Genomic DNA, 15,674 nt, shown 5'->3' with positions numbered 1-15,674 from the left:
ACGAATCTCGAGAAATGTGTACTACAGATTCGATCACGATCTGGCCCGATAAGCTAAATAACCCGGGGCCCTCTCTCGAATGTGCATGGCGTAACTTGTTCACGAGAGCCCAAAATACATGTCAATAAATTGGACAAATCAGTGCAATCTAGCCAGGAGTAAAAGCTAGCAGCTAAATGTAGGATAAGAAGTCTGTTCTTTTTTTGTGCGTTGAAAGGTAAGTTCTTTAGCAGTCCACGTTCATGCATTGCATCGGACGAAGCCAGTCTGGAAGCCATGGCTGGCAAAAGGAATCTCACAGCTGTTGCAATGCGGCGTGCAGGCCCTGCTGCTGCGTGCCGGAGAGTCTGGCGAGGGTGCAGGACACGGCATCAGCGCCCGTGCCGCAGGACCGGCTGCCCTGCGCGAGAACCACTGGAACGACCTCAGCGGCTACTGGGGCTGAGGCCGAGGTGAACGCCCTCTAGCACCACGTAATTCGTGCCCCTTTCTCTGTTGTCAATAAGGCAGATTATCAATTTAACGGAGTGTAAAGAATTACATTCCTACGCATGAAAACAAACAAGCTGCGCAACGATAATACGAACGAGAGAGAAAAACCGAAAGTGTCAACCGCACAGTCATGATGATGAGGAAATATGGCAGTTTGGTGGAAATGTTGAATTGGAAATGAGAAAGATTCGAAATTACTGTAGCGTTTATTACCGGCATTTAACCAAATATGAATACTCGGTTGGTAACCATGAGATAATAAAACATGGAAGCTTAAGCAACAAGCTTGCATCATCCTGTCACACCTATCTCATCAATCAGAACGCATCCCGGCCGGCAGGAAGACTAGAATGGTGTCAAAAGTGTTATTTGATCTCGCATGAGTGCCAAACCAACAGTCAGTCGGTCATCTATTTCCTCTGCAGCAAGCGCCAACCTGCAGTCGCAGCCACAAAGGACGAAGTCGATGGAAAGGTTCGAGAACTTTCTTTAACGTGCGATATCACGGTAGGTACACACGAGAAAAGGCTCCGCCTGCACTAAGTTGGTGATGAAGTCTACCACATATTCCGCTCCCTCCCTCTCAGCAATACGCAAGCTGCAATGGCTACAAGCACGGCCAAGACCACGCAGAGCACATCGATGCCGGAATATGATACATCACGAGCGAAACTGAGTGCCATCTTGAAATAAAGCGGAAGGTTCTCATGCCAAAATACCAGCTTGCCCAGCATTCAACTCTTTAGTTAGGTAAGCATTCAACCCTTTCAACGTTAGTGACGGTATTCTTGCCTTTGGGCAAACAAAACAGGAGCACGACGCCACCTTGGAAGCCGTTCTGCAGTGACTTCAAGAAGCTGGATTGACAATCGATGAAAAGAAGTGTGAACTGAACTTCTTTGGCCTTGTTTGTTCAGCTGATCGCGCTCGTCCTGAACCCCAAAAAGAGCAGCCTTCTTACAAAAATAAAACACCGGAGTCACCACAAGTAGCAAAGAGCATGCTAGGAGTGATCAACTATTCAGGCAAATTTCTGAGAAATCTTGCTGATCTCACACAGCCTTTGCGTGAACTGACATTGAAGAACGTTGTATGGGAAGACAGCAGGAGAAACTGAGTGCGTATTTTTTTTCCGCAAGTGAACTCGACATTTGCGATCTAAAATTTCGTCAAGCACTGCAGAACGTTGGTGAGTCACTAGACGCCTTTTACGCGCGCCTCCGACAGCTTTCTCGCCACTATAAATTTGAGAGCATCGACGCTGAAGTGGAGAACCAAATAAACCTCGCCACAAGATGCTATCGCCTTCAAAATATGCAATGCTTCAGTCCCTGACTTTACCAGACTTATTAAACAGGGGAGCATGTGCGAGGATGTCGCACGGGATGCGTCCGAAATTGAAAAGAACGTCGACAGCAATGCGGCAGCGCTCGTAGTGCACAAAGGACAGCACCATGGCCAAGACCAAAGAAATTGACGACAGGTGCCATGGTACCTATGCACCCCAGCGAACTTGTGTCTCATCGGCAGATTGTCGCAACTTTGGTGGGAAGGGGCCTTACCAAAGCGGACGATCGAATTGTGCTGCATGGGGCAAAACATGGAAGGCATGCAACAAGGTTCGTCGCTTCGCACGATTCTGTCGTTAACCGAGAATAATGGCACAAACAGTGTACAATAGCAATGGTCGAAACAGCAATACACAGGCAGAGTGCAGTAAGAAGAGTTCGAGTACCAAAGAGCCTGCTCCTACCCGTGACACTATTTCAAGCAGTGGCGAGTATTATTGGTTCGTCCTCATTGAAAGGTGCAACATTGAAAAGGTGCAACATTGAAAAGGTGCAACATTGAAAAGGTGCAACATTGAAAAGCGCAACAAAAAGAGGGCACAAGAAGAAACAAAGATGACGACAAGCACTTGTCTTCGCCTTCGTTTCTTCTTGTGTCCTTGTTTTGTTGCGCTATACAAATACATTTCAATGGTGACGACTATGTTTTTGTTGCCATGACTTCCCCTCAAGCAGGCCCATCACCAAAGGCTATTGCCACTGCCAAAAATGTGCCAGTCACTTTCACCAGCCTTCAGAAAATTATGCCCGTTGAGACACACACTTCAGAAAGCCCCATTTAACGTTAGAATACTATGCTACACCTCCCTAATTAGACCTAAGTTGGCATATGCTTGCCTAGTATGGTAGCGATACACAAAAACTAATATCAATAGTGTTGAGAGAATTCAGAGAAAAGCGGTCAGATTTATTCACAAATTTTCCAGATGTGATTCCCCCACCGAACTCATGAAAATCAACAACATTGAACCACTCGAACGTAGAAGAAAGAAGCAGAGACTTGAATTCTTTAAACCTCTTCACACCAACAATTTATGCCTTGACCCATCTGAACGTTTATCGCATTTATCGACCAAAACTACACGCGACCGCAGACATGATGCATTAACCCCTTACTCTGCAAGAGCAAACAAATATAAGTTTTCTTTTTTTTCTCGAACACTAACCGAATGAAATTGTCTAATTGAATCCACTTCGTATTCTTGTAGTTTCATGGTTCTATTTGTTTTGTCAATCTCATTTTCATTGTATGTACCATATGTCGCCGTACCTGCTTGGACCACGTGCCTGCAGTATTTAATAAATAAAACAAATCATCGACACAAGCACAACAGGGTAAATTGTTGGCGAGAATGACTTTATGAGCGATCTCTTATAGGTGAAACTCTTGGAAGCATTTATCAAAGTGTTCCCATACAAAGCAACACCCCTACTTGAACTTCTAGCAAAGTCGCTGTCGCAGTGAGATACAAAGATAACTGCAATGAAGAAGACATCTTTGTCATTCCAGGAAAATGTGCACCACTCTTAAGCTTTACAGAAGCATCCAACCTGGGGCTTGAGCAGATCAGATACAAAATTAATGAGCATCAAGGTGACAAGTAAATCGTGGAAGCATTCCCCGAATTGTTTAATGGAGTTGGAAAACTCAAAAACCAGCACATTCACCTTTTATGGACGACACCGTTCCACCTGTTTCACAACTACACAGGCGTATTCAGTTTGCCTAACGTGATGCCACAGAAAATGAACTTGAACGCCTCCTGTGAGAAGACATCATCGAGTTAGCCATCCGACCTACACTATGAGTTTCTCCTGTGCTCATTGTGTCTAAACCACACCAGCCTGATGAAATTCGAAGCTACAATGCATGCGTGTTGTCACCGTCCTCCATGTTCGATGCGAAATCAATCTTCGTTCATTAAACACTGCCATTCGACGGGAACGAAATTTGTGCCCAACAGTGTTTGACACCATTGTTGTCTTAAATGGAGCAAACATCTTCTGCAATCTTCACTCGAAGAATTAATATCATCAGTTGTAATTTGACCCTTCTTCAAGGCAACTGACAACATTCTCAATACATGTTGGCTTGTTTCGCTACAAACGCCTGAACTTCGGCATTAGCAGTACAGCTGAAATGTTTCTGAATGCCATACGCCAAGTGTTCAATGGCGTCCCTAATGTCCTGAACGTTAGTGGTGATATTCTTGTCATTGGGCGAACAAAACAGGAGTACGACACCTCCTTGGAAGCCGTTCTGCAGCGACTCCACGAAGCTGGATTGACACAAAATGAAACGAACTGTCACTTTCATCAACGTGAACTGAACTTCTTTGGACTTAATTGTTCAGCTGATGGCGGTCCTCCTGACCCCAAGAAAAAAGCAGCCTTCCTACAACTTAGAACACCGGAGTCACCACAAAGAGCGAAGAGCCTGCTAGGAATGATCAACTACTCAGGCAGACTTCTGAGAAATCTTGCTGACCTCACACTGCCTTTGCGTAAACTGAAATTGAAGAATGTTGTAAATGAGTGGAAAGAACGACAGCAGGACACTCCTAAGAAGCTAATGCAAGTCGTGTCCGATGCCTCCACCCTTGCTTGCTTTGACATATCCTAACCGACAGAGCTGGGGTAGATGCAAGTCCACATGGACTGAGTGCTATCCTCATACAGCATGACAGTGAACGCATTGCAGTGATAGCTTGTGTAAGCAGAGCGCTTAGACCAGTTGAAAGCCGCTACTTCCAAAGTGAACGCGGGACGCTCGCACCTGTATGGGCACACATCCGTCTTTAGCGTTTGTGAAGTCAACTTCGTTTTGGTGACTGATCACAAGTCATTGGTGAGCATACTGGGAAACCTAAGATCATCCGCGCGCATTGAGCACCTCGCTCTGCGAATTACAAGTTCTATGTACTGCAGGAAGTAGCGATCCTTCCGATTACCTTTTTAGGCACCCAGTTCCTGAGGCGAAAATGTGTGCCCGCATCGACAAGATACCCAATGAGTATGTCAACTTTGTTCAGCGCCAGAACATCTCAAAGGCCTTCTCGGTTCAAGAGGTCGCTGACGCAATTAAAGCAGACAAGCAGCTGCGGTTAATTATCAGTGCTATTCAGTAGCCCCCACTCAACAGCTGGGTCTCAGCGGAACTGAAGCTATTTGCATCAATAGAGACAAAACTAACAATAACGCCTGAGGGCATCGTCCTTCCAGGAGCACGCCTATTTCTTCCCACAACCCTGCAGAAACAAGCAGTGCTGCTCGCCAAATGTTGGGCGTCAGAGAAAGCGCCACGAACTTGTCAGAGCATTAAAGCTCGAAGCTTAACTGTGCACCACGACCGAGCTGTTCTTCGCCAACCACGTCACAGTACCAGGCGCGCCCACTGCGTTTTAAAGCACCCCTAAATGTAACGAATATTGCCACGACCTCGACACAGCTGACAGCCACACGGTGCAATTCGGTGCCACATGCTAGGCATGTTGGGTGGCTCGCAGAAGAAGAGAACGACGAAGGTGCCAGGACAGCGATAAATAAAGAGATCTACAGCGTCGACCGAAGTCCTTTGTGGCTTTGTCTTTGACAAACTGGTGGACCTGCTGGGTACGCGTCTATGTACTCTGACCCCCGGAACTGGAAGTGGACAACCTACGCAAAAGCCGACGGCTTCAAAGACTGCCTCCGGAATACGGCCTGCAAGATCTGCCGAGGATGTCCACCACAACCGCAAGCCAGACACAGGAGACATACGGTACGGGACAGCCTCCTGCGTCGCTGGTTCTCCACACCCCACGCTGGCCGCGGCCGTTCCATGGTGAGCCTTTAGGACGTGTAAAACTGGCTCGACGACTTTGATCGTGTGGCTGACGTCAATTATTGGGACGAGCAGAAAAAGTTAAGGAACGTGTACTTCGCTCTAGAGGACTCTGCCCGAACATGGTTCGCTAACCACGAGCCATCCATTACCACCTGGCAAGAATTTCAACAGCAGATACGCGATACGTATAGCAGCCCCGCGAGAAAAGAGCGAGCAGAGCAAGCCCTTCAGAACAGGGTTCAAAGGCCGAACGAAAGCGTCGCCATGTTCGTCGAGGACATGTGGCGGCTTTTGAAGCGTGCTGACCCTGGCATGACAGAAGCGAAGAAAGTACGCCTGCTGATGCGTGCAGTGAAAGAGCAGCTGTTTGCTGGACTGATGCGAAGGCCTCCAGCTACAGTAGCTGAGTTCGTCAGTGAGGCTACGACAATGGAGCGAGCCGTTCAGCAACGTTCCTCAGTCTACGATCGCCAAATCAGCCTGGGATCAGCGTCTTCTCTCTCGTTGCCCTATGACACCAATGCGCTTCGAGAGCTTGTGCGTAGTGTCGTGCGTGAGGAGCTCGATCGACTACAGGGAGCACGATTTCAACCGACCGTAACGTCCCTCACAGATATCGTCCGCGAAGAAGTCCGCCAGGCGGCACAGCCATTCGTGCAAACCAGACCTGAAGCCGCCCCCGTACTGACTTATCCACAAGCAGTGAGGCTACCATCGCAACCCGGGAACCACCGTAACCCGCCTTCTGAAGAACCGCTGTGCCACTTCCAGGGCGAAGCTTCACGTACAAATATATACGGGTCCACGAGCCCCCGAATCAATACGCGTAAGTCAAACGTGTGGCGCACACCGGACTATCCGCCACTCTGCTTCCACTGTGGCGAAGCGGGCCACTTGTACCGTGCCTGCTACTACCGAAGAATAGGACTCGAGGGCTATCACCCGGCGCTCGTCGCCCACGTGAGGGAGAGCGCCCGAGAGAAATCCAGCAATATCTGGCCAGTCAACCTTCGTCACCGTACGCGCAGTTCCCACCGGTTGAACAGTCCCTGCCAGCGACCCGATCTCCGTCTCCGCAAAGGCGCCAGTCGCGATCACCACCACCTCGACGATCGGCGTCACCTAGCCGCTACACTACGTTCTCCGCTTCCGTGGGCAACCGGGCCACGAGCCCAAGTCGGGGAAACTAAGAACAGCGACCTCTGGGGGTGGGGCCGCTGTCCAACGCACTTCGAAAGATCCTGCGCTGCGACACCCCGACGACGGCATCGACGACGACGACGACGATGACGACAACGACGACTGCGTACCTTCGACACCTTCCTTCGAAAACCGTGAACCGGTTTCAGCCGACATACTTGTTTTTGTAGATAACCATCCGGTAACCGCTCTTGTCGATACTGGTGCCGATTATTCTGTCATGAGCGGACACCTGGTTACTGCACTTCGCAAGGTGACGACACCATGGCCAGGACTTAAACTCCGTACAGCTGGCGGTCATGTTCTCACGCAGATCGGCAAATGCACTGCGAGGATACAAATTCGTGAGGCCACATTTGTCGGTTCATTTATTATACTGGCAGAGTGCTCTAGGCAGGTCATACTCAGCATGGACTTTCTTCGGGAGTACGGCGCAATCATAAACCTTCGCGAGTTACTTGTCACTTTTTCCAGCGAACACGCAACTCATTCGGACGACTACCACCCAAAGTCCACGGTGTTACGCGTTTCGGGTGACTGTGCTACTTTAGCACCCAGGAGTACTGCGTTGATCACCGTAGAAACAGACGATGATCCTCCCCGTCTCGGAATCGCTGAAGGCAATCTGTCAGTCTTGTTGGCTCGACAGGTTTGGCTCGACAGGGGTAATGCCACGACCTCGACACAGCTGACAGCCACACGGTGCAATTCGGTGCCACATGCTAGGCATGTTGGGTGGCTCGCAGAAGAAGAGAACGACGAAGGTTCCAGGACAGCGATAAATAAAGAGATCTACAGCGTCAACCGAAGTCCTTTGTGGCTTTGTCTGTGACAATATTGTCACAATAATGTTGGGGGTCACCGAAAGCGCCAAAACTTGTCGCAGTAAGAATCAGTACTCTAGCAACTGCGTCACAGCACTCTGTGCGATTAGCGTGCTCAAAAACTACCGAAATAAGTTAAAATAATATTGGGGTTCATAGAAATTGTCGCAACCATCGCGCAGTACGATTCATTAATTCAAATTAACCGCGCCACGACGGCCACGCTGTTTTTTCGTTAACTGCGTCACAAGTCTAGCCTAGGTGCCGTGCCGTAAGCCTAATTGCTTTAAATGCGTCGCAGAGTATCGAACAAAGTTTCTCACCTTGCCGTAGTCCAATAGTGTCATGTCGATGTTCAGAAAGAACGCAAGAATTCGTCGTGAGCCCACCAAACCAGGCTAAATTTAAAAATAGAAAAACAGGCACACGGGCGACTGAACAGGCCAATGCTCAGATGCGCGGCCTGTCTCTCGCTTCGGTAGCGTGTCTGACGAATGACGCATGACTCTGGCTCGTCATTCGCCGATTCGCCTGTCGCTAGGCAACGGAAGTAAGCCGCAAAGTTTAATTTAATTTACACGCAGATATTTTTACTTTTGCCGGGAAAGAATAAAAATAATAAAACAATTTCTGGTAATCTCATTTCACATTCTTTTTTTTATGCTCGCGGCAGCAAACAGTCGGCGTTAATACTATAGCGTGGCGTAATTTGCCGAGTGTCCCCTCTTGTTATATATGTTTCTCTATGACACAAGCTTCGGTGACAGCAGGCAGCAGGAAGCAGCATGAGTAACATTCGAGAAATTCCCGATACATGCGCGCGCGTCCTACGCTGAGTAACAGCATTTGTTAGACGGCGAAAAGCGGTCACTCGAAACAGATAAACAGCTGCACTTGTCAAAAGCTGCTCCCGTCTCAAAAAGCATCCTCCCGATGCTACAAACAGGAGAGGCAAAAACAATAGGACAGTTATTCACCAACAATAATAAAAGAACAAAGTCCAATGTAGTACAGAACAAAAAATAACAAGGAAGTCCAAAGTTCAGCTGTGCAAAGTCCGAAAGTTCGTCAGCGCTGGTAGAGCGGTTTAAGTAGCACAACGTGGACTATTTCAGGTCGTGAGCGGTGCCGCTGTGATAGTGGAGTGCCGTCTGGCAAGGCCACATAGTAGAGTGCGCCAATGCGTCGGATGATATTGTAGGGTCCGAAATAGTCCTCGTCGGTGCATTGGGGTACAAACCCAAACACGGTCGCCGGGCTGGTAGTCGACGTAACGTCATCGAAGGTTGTAGTGTCGGCTTTCGGTTCTGTGTTGATTCTTGATGCGCAGGCGGCCGAGCTGTCGCGCTTCTTCGGCGTGCTGGCGATAAGCGGCAACGTCGAGATTCTCTTCGTCAGTGGCGTGCGGCAGCATGGCGTTGAGATTCATCGTCGAGTTCCTTCCGTAAACCAGCTTCAACGGCGTTGAGTTGTTCCTTGCACTGTCGCGTTATAAGCGAAGGTTACGTACGGCAGGACCGTATCCCACGTCTTGTGTTCGACGTCGATGTACATGTACATTGTTAGCATGTCCACGAGGATCTTGTTCTAGCGCTCCGTAAGAGCATTCATCTCCCTCTTATGGCATGTCTTGCTGTATTTCCGAAGGGATTAGGTGAGCTCTGCTGTAAAAGCCGTTCCTGTGTCGGTGATGAGGACTTCCGGTGCGCCATGTCGCAGCAGGGTATTCTCGACGAAGAATTTCGCCAATTCGGCTCTGCTACCTTTAGTATATATAGGGCTTTCGATTCGGTGTTGTGGGTACGGTAGTCGATAGCCACGACAATTCAGTTATTTCCGGATGTTGACGTCGGAAACGACCCCAATACGTCCATCCCGATTTGTTGAAACGGTCGGCATGGAGGCGCGATGAGCTCCAGCAGTCCTGCTGGCCTTGGGGGTGTCTTGCGTCGCTGACAGTGTCGACATTTGTTCACGTAACGGGTGACGACGGTGGCGAGGCGTGTCCAGTAGCACTTGTATTCTAGCGAGTGTGCGGGAAAATCTGAAGTGTCCGCCTGTCTGATCATCGTGCAGGGGCGTGCAGGATTTCTGGCAGCTTGCCATGGGCATAACCATAAAGTAGTTTGCGTGGACTGGGGAGATTTTTTTTTTTTACGAGCACGTTCGTCTGCAGCGAAAACGAAGACAAACCTGGCCTAAGTGCCCTAGGGACAACGTCGGTGTTGCCATTCAAATAGCGGAGGAGGCTTTTTGTAGCTCCGGGTCCGCTCGTTGTTCTGCAGCGAAGCCTTCCGCTGTAATTGCTCCTGGAAGGCGTCATCATCATCGTCGTATTGCGTTGGCGGGTCAGTAGAGGCGCGCCATACGCAGTCGGCATCAGAGTGTAGGCTCCAGTGATGTCATATTCTTGTAGTCTGAGGCTCCACAGACTACGAGACTCCGCAGCCGTCCTGAAGGGTCCTTTAACTTCGCTAGCCAACACAACGCGGGATGGTCGCTGACGATTTTGAATGGCCTGCCATATAGGCCAAGGGCAAATTTTCATGTAGCCCAAATGATGGTGAAGGATTTTTTTCGGTCGTAGAATAATTGCCTCCCACTTTTGCCGAGGCCTAGCTCACTGGCGTCAGTGTGGATTTCGGCGGCGTCGTCTTCGTCGAAGTGCGCAAGTACCGGTGGCGACTTCATGCGTCGTTTGAGTTCTTGAAATGCGTCAGTCTGTGGCGTTTCCCTCATGAATTCGACATTAGATTTAGTTAGATGTGTCAGCGGCTCAGCGATGCGTGAAACGTCCTTGACAAAGCACCTGTGTATCATATTGACCACAAATAAAGACGGCGACAGCGGAGAGAGAGAGAGAGAGAGAAGAAACATTATTAATGAATGGCCGGCAGTTTCGTTGTGGTGACCTCAGGTGGCCGCTCGAAGTCCTTGGACTCGGGCGGCATCTTTGGCTTGCCGGACGGCCCAGAGCTAGTCTGCCAACTCTGAACTTTTGAGAGCCGCCTCCCAGCGGCGGCGACGCCGATGGAGAAGGTCCCCTGGCGGCCCCCGCAGCTTGGACGGCGTCGGGAAGAAGCGAGCTCGAGGCTTCCCGCACTGTGGTAACGGCCGCCATTACGGACGCGTCGCAAACGGATGTGGTCCCATTACCGCGGTTGCCGGCACATTCCCAGAGCATGTGTCGGCGCGCTGCTCGCTGTCCGCAAGCTTTGCAGGCATCAGTTGGATGTAAACCTGGGTAGCAGTGATGTAGGACCGTGGGGCTAGAGTAGCTGCGTGTCTGGAGCAAGCGTAAAGTTACGGCCTCATTCCTGTTTAACTTCTCGTGTGGTGGCGGGAATGTGCGTCTTTGGAGTCTGTATTGTTGGGTGAGGTCTCTGAACGTGGTCACGCGATCTCCCCACGCCCATTGTGATTCTTGTTGCCGCATTTCTATTGTAGTGTTCCGATCAGGCAGATCCGATGCCCCGCTCTCGGGGGCGGGGGCGGAGGCCACATAATCTGCGGCGGCTCGGCGTGTGAGACCTCGAGCCGTGGCGTGGGCCACCTCGTTGGCTGCGAGCGGGACATCGGTGTGTGCCGGGGTCCAGAGGAGGAAGACTGTAGAATTTTGGGGTTGCGAGGGTGATGACGAGTCGCCGTCGTCACAGATTTCGAGTATGCGGACCACTTCCCGCGAGACGCGACCGCGCGCGAACCCGCGGATTACCAGCTGCGAATCGCTGATCACGATCGCAGCGCTAGGCACCATGGCCAGTGCTAGGGCTATTGCGGCTTCTTCGGCCGCCTCCATGTGTCCCGTGGTCACTGTACCGCTCGCGAGGCACTTACCCGTGCGGTCGACAACCGCGATCGCGTGTGCGCTTCTCTCTCCTTCATATCGCGCAGCGTCTACGTACACCGCCTCGCTGCTGTTGCCAAACTTCTGAAGGTCTCTTGCTCGGTTGTTGCGTCTCGCGGCGTGGTGCGTCGGGTGCATGTTAGTGTGACTCGTTGCGTGTGTAGCCATGATGATGCCTGTGTTTAATTTAACCCATCGCCATCGAGGCGACTTGGTTGCTGCCGCGGTTGCGTCTCTACGTCTGTGAGCGTGTTTTGCTGCGGCTGATTGTGTTGCTGCTGTCTAGAGTACGGCTTGCTCATCGTTTTTATTGGTCTACCCGCAGCTGGCGGCAGCCTCGCTTCTATGTCGTCTATGCGCGCCAAGTGCGCGGCAAACATTTGTGTTATTTGCTCAGAGAGCTTAGCTACCGCGTTATTAAACATTTCGTTCATATGTGCCGTCTGTTTTGCAAAACGTTCCTCGAGGCTCTTCTCGATGCTGTCTACTCGTTTCTCTAATTTCTCGTAACAGCCGCATCGCTGTGTGGTGTCGGGTCTTGCGGGATCTAGTGCGATCCTTTTCGCGGTAACTGGACGATTACCCCGTTCATCCGCTGTCTCCACCGAGCTACCCTCGCCATCCGTATCCAACCCGGCTGGCTCAGGCCGAGATGGAGTCGGTGATCGAGGCACCGAGGACGGCGGCATCGTCGGGTGATGTTGCTGTGGTTGCTGCGGTTGTAGAGCCTCGCCTTTCAATTTCAAATTTTCCTCTCTAAGGAGCGCATTTTCGCGCTTAAGCTCGGCAATCATCGATTCTAATGGTTCTAGGCGTTGTCGTAGTACTCGCTCTATCGCTCGCTCGAGCTCGTTCCCACCGCCACCGCTGACGGCGGACCCGCCAGGGCGGCCCACCGGAGCGCCTCCGCCGCCGGGAGAAGCGGCGACAGCCGCCCTGCTCACCTGTTGCCCAGTGCTCCTGTGACCTTGTTGCTGCTGCCACGGCTGCTGCTGCTGACTTTGTTGATTGATGTGGCCGACAGCTGCGATGCCCGGACCGGCACCACCGCGCGCCATCGACGTGCTTCTCGGCCGCTGTGGCCGGTTGCGAGAACGGGATAGGGATCAGGATTTTCCCGCGCCTCCATTCCCACCGCGGCTAGCCGAGCGTCCTCTTCGGTTGTCTGTGACTGAATGACAGTCTATCTCTGAGTAATTCAGGTAGAAGCATCCGTTGCCATTACAGCCGCTGCTGCTGTTGTAACAGCTGCCATACTCTGCGGCCGCTACTTCCTCTTCTTGTCTTTTTCGTTCTAGTTGGCGTCGCTTGACTATGTACGGGGTCTTGTATCTCGCCTTGCACCTGCGGTCTCCCGTGAAGTGTCCCTTGCCGCATAGTCGACAACGCGGCTCGCATCGATGGTCAGGCGACGGATTGTTGCATCCGCATCCACGGCAAATCTTGTCGTTGGGATTGGGGCACACGTCGGCGCGGTGTCCCATTCTCCCGCACTCGTAGCATACATCAATTTGCTTCCTGTAGAGGCAGCATCTCACCAGCGTAGGTCCGTAATATACATATCTCGGTACGTGGAATCCGTCGAACAAAACGATTATCTTGTCTGTGTTGCCCATGCGCTTGGCGTGCAACACACCGGGGTTGCGCTGCGTCACTAGATTAGCAATGACCTCTGCCGGGCTCTCGGTCTTTGTAATGTTCCTGATCAGGCCCTTGGAAGTGTTCTCCTGGGCGGCTTGATAGGCGTTCGCCTCGAACTCTCGGTCTCCGACGCAAAGCTTGCTAATAATAGCTCCGTAACGTTTAGCTCTGTCTTCAGACGGCGTGCTCAGCACCACAACGTTCTGTTTAACGTTGAGGCAGAATGCTGTCTTCCCCGGCCGCTTCTCTGCCTACACCCGCCGCCTTACGTAGGCAGCAGTAAATGCGATCCGTCCCGTAATCGCGCACGTTGAAACCGCCTCGGGGGCGTACGACGATTTTGTAATCGTCTGGCGGTAACTCTGGCATTCGGCTTGCCATGGCAATCTGATGCACTTGTCGGGCGTACTTCCTTTTGTACTGCGCTGTGGTGATTGCCGCATTCGACGTGGCTACCATCCGTCGCTGCATGTGCACCTGCTGGTTATGCGCCGACGCGGTCACACCGTCTGCCTGTTTCTTCCTCTTGACATCCCACCACCTCGCTCCCTCGCCGAAGTCTTCCGGCCTGATCTCTGTTCCTTCTACCTGGACAACTTCCATTTAACGCCGGGAAAGGCCTGGCACGTTGCCGTCGGCGACTGGGAGCCCCGATGAGCTCCGGCGACAAGATAAGCTTGGCACGCCCCGCCGCCGTGGCGGCCGGGCAAGGGAGATGCGGGCGAGGAGATGCTAGGCTTAGCTTGCCCCGCCTGCGTGGCGGACAAAAGGCGCTGCCTATCGGCCAGAATATGGGCCCACCTGGCAGAACTTGATGTTGAGGGAGTCCTGAAGCTTCCGCCTATCACTGGGACGAATTTCCACAAGAAGTTCGGTAATCAGCCAAAAACATAGGAAAGTAGCGGAGCCGACACGAAGCACGTCCGCAGGGTGAGGTCTTCTTTGCCCGCGACAGCAGAAAAGAACAAAAAGAACAGGGCGGTTTTTGTGTTCTCTTCCGCTGTCCCCGTCTTTATTTGCGCTCAATATGATATGCAGTAGATACCAAATAGGCCAAACTGAAGTTCTAAAGCAACTGTAGTAGCCACACATGCCAAGGAATGTACGCAGTGCCTTCTTGTCGATGGGCTGCTAGAACTTTGGGATGGCAGCTGTCTTCTGGTGGTCGGGGCGGACTCCATACTTGCTGATCACGTGGCCCAGGAACACAGGCTCATGGTAAGTGAAGCAGCACTTTCCTGGCTTCAGAGTGAGCCCTGGTGACTTGATGACCCTAGTACTGTCGCAAGCCACCTAAGATGATCGTAGAAATTCCCGGCGAGGACGACGACGTCATCCAAGTAGACAAGACAGGTCTGCAACTTCCACCCCGCTAACACCGTATCTATCACGTGCTGGAACGTTGCAGGCACAGCGAACAGACCGAATGGCATGACCTTGAATTCGTAGAGTTTATTTTTTCTCAATCCCTGTCGTCGTCTTCTATTTTCGAGTAACCGGTCTTGGGATCCATCGACGAGAAGTATTTTGCGTTCCAGAGACGATCCAATACACCGTTTATCCGTGGGAGGGGGTATACGTCCTTCTTGGTGATCCTATTCAATCGATGATAATCCATGCAGAAACGTAGGCTTCCGCCCTTTTTCTTCACCAAGACAACAGAAGATGCTCACGGGCTTTTCGAACGCTGGATGGTGTCGTCGTGCAGCATTTAGTCGACTTGTATAGGTTCACGCTCTCGCGTCGAAACTCGGTAAAGGCTGTGGCATAGTGGTCGAGCGCACTCTTCGGTCATTATGCGACGCTTTGCGACTGACGTTTGTTGAATCCTCGACGACGTCGAAAAGCAGTCTTTCTATCGTCGCAGCGGATTTCTCAGCTGTTGCTGCTCAATCATGCGGTAACTTGTATTCATGTGGAAGTCTGGTTCGGGAACCAAGGTCGTCGGCGTAGATGCGGAAGAATCGGAGAGGATAAACGCGTTGCTGGTTTCCACACATTCCATGATGCACGCAATCACCGTGCCTTAGTTGATGTGCTTGAACTCCTGGCTGAAGTTTTTCAGCATCACTTTCGCTTTCAGTCCGTGCAGCGGAGCGATCCCTCTTGCGACGCAAATTCCATGGTTGAGCAGTAGACGTTGATCGCACTCTATGACGCCTTCTACGACTGCGATTGTTTCAGGGCCCACGGAAATAAAAATGCTGCAGCGAGGTGGGATGCTCACTTAATCTTCGAGCACCCTGAAAGCGTGGTGACTACGGGAGCTATCCGGCGCTATCGCTTGATATTCCGACAGCGTTATCGACTTCGACTTGAGGTCGATGATTGCTTCGTGTTGGCTCAGGATGATCATGCCAAGAATGACGTCTCGGGAATACTGTTAGAGAACAAGGTCTAATGGTAGGTCCGGTTATGAACTTGCAGATTCCAGATGCCGTGCAGATTCCAGATGGCGTTATGAGGTGTCCTCCAGCTGCCTAAATGTGAGGGCC

The 15,674-nt window shown here is 51.3% G+C and overlaps 1 protein-coding gene across 1 annotated transcript in view; it reads left to right on the top strand.

Moving 5' to 3' along the window:
* Positions 1–15,674, top strand: part of Mip (Myoinhibiting peptide precursor) — a 237,124-nt gene that overhangs the window by 159,889 nt on the left and 61,561 nt on the right. The window contains exon 3 of the mRNA XM_070536382.1: positions 323–473. Within this exon, the coding sequence (XP_070392483.1) occupies positions 323–445 (123 nt within the window). The 3' untranslated portion in view covers positions 446–473. The remainder of the gene's footprint in view (positions 1–322; positions 474–15,674) is intronic.

Source organism: Dermacentor albipictus, chromosome 3 (assembly GCF_038994185.2).
Source record: "Dermacentor albipictus isolate Rhodes 1998 colony chromosome 3, USDA_Dalb.pri_finalv2, whole genome shotgun sequence".
Taxonomy (NCBI): Eukaryota; Metazoa; Arthropoda; class Arachnida; order Ixodida; family Ixodidae; genus Dermacentor; species Dermacentor albipictus.
Note: the sequence above shows the minus strand (reverse complement) of the source record. Positions and strands in the feature narration are given on the sequence as shown.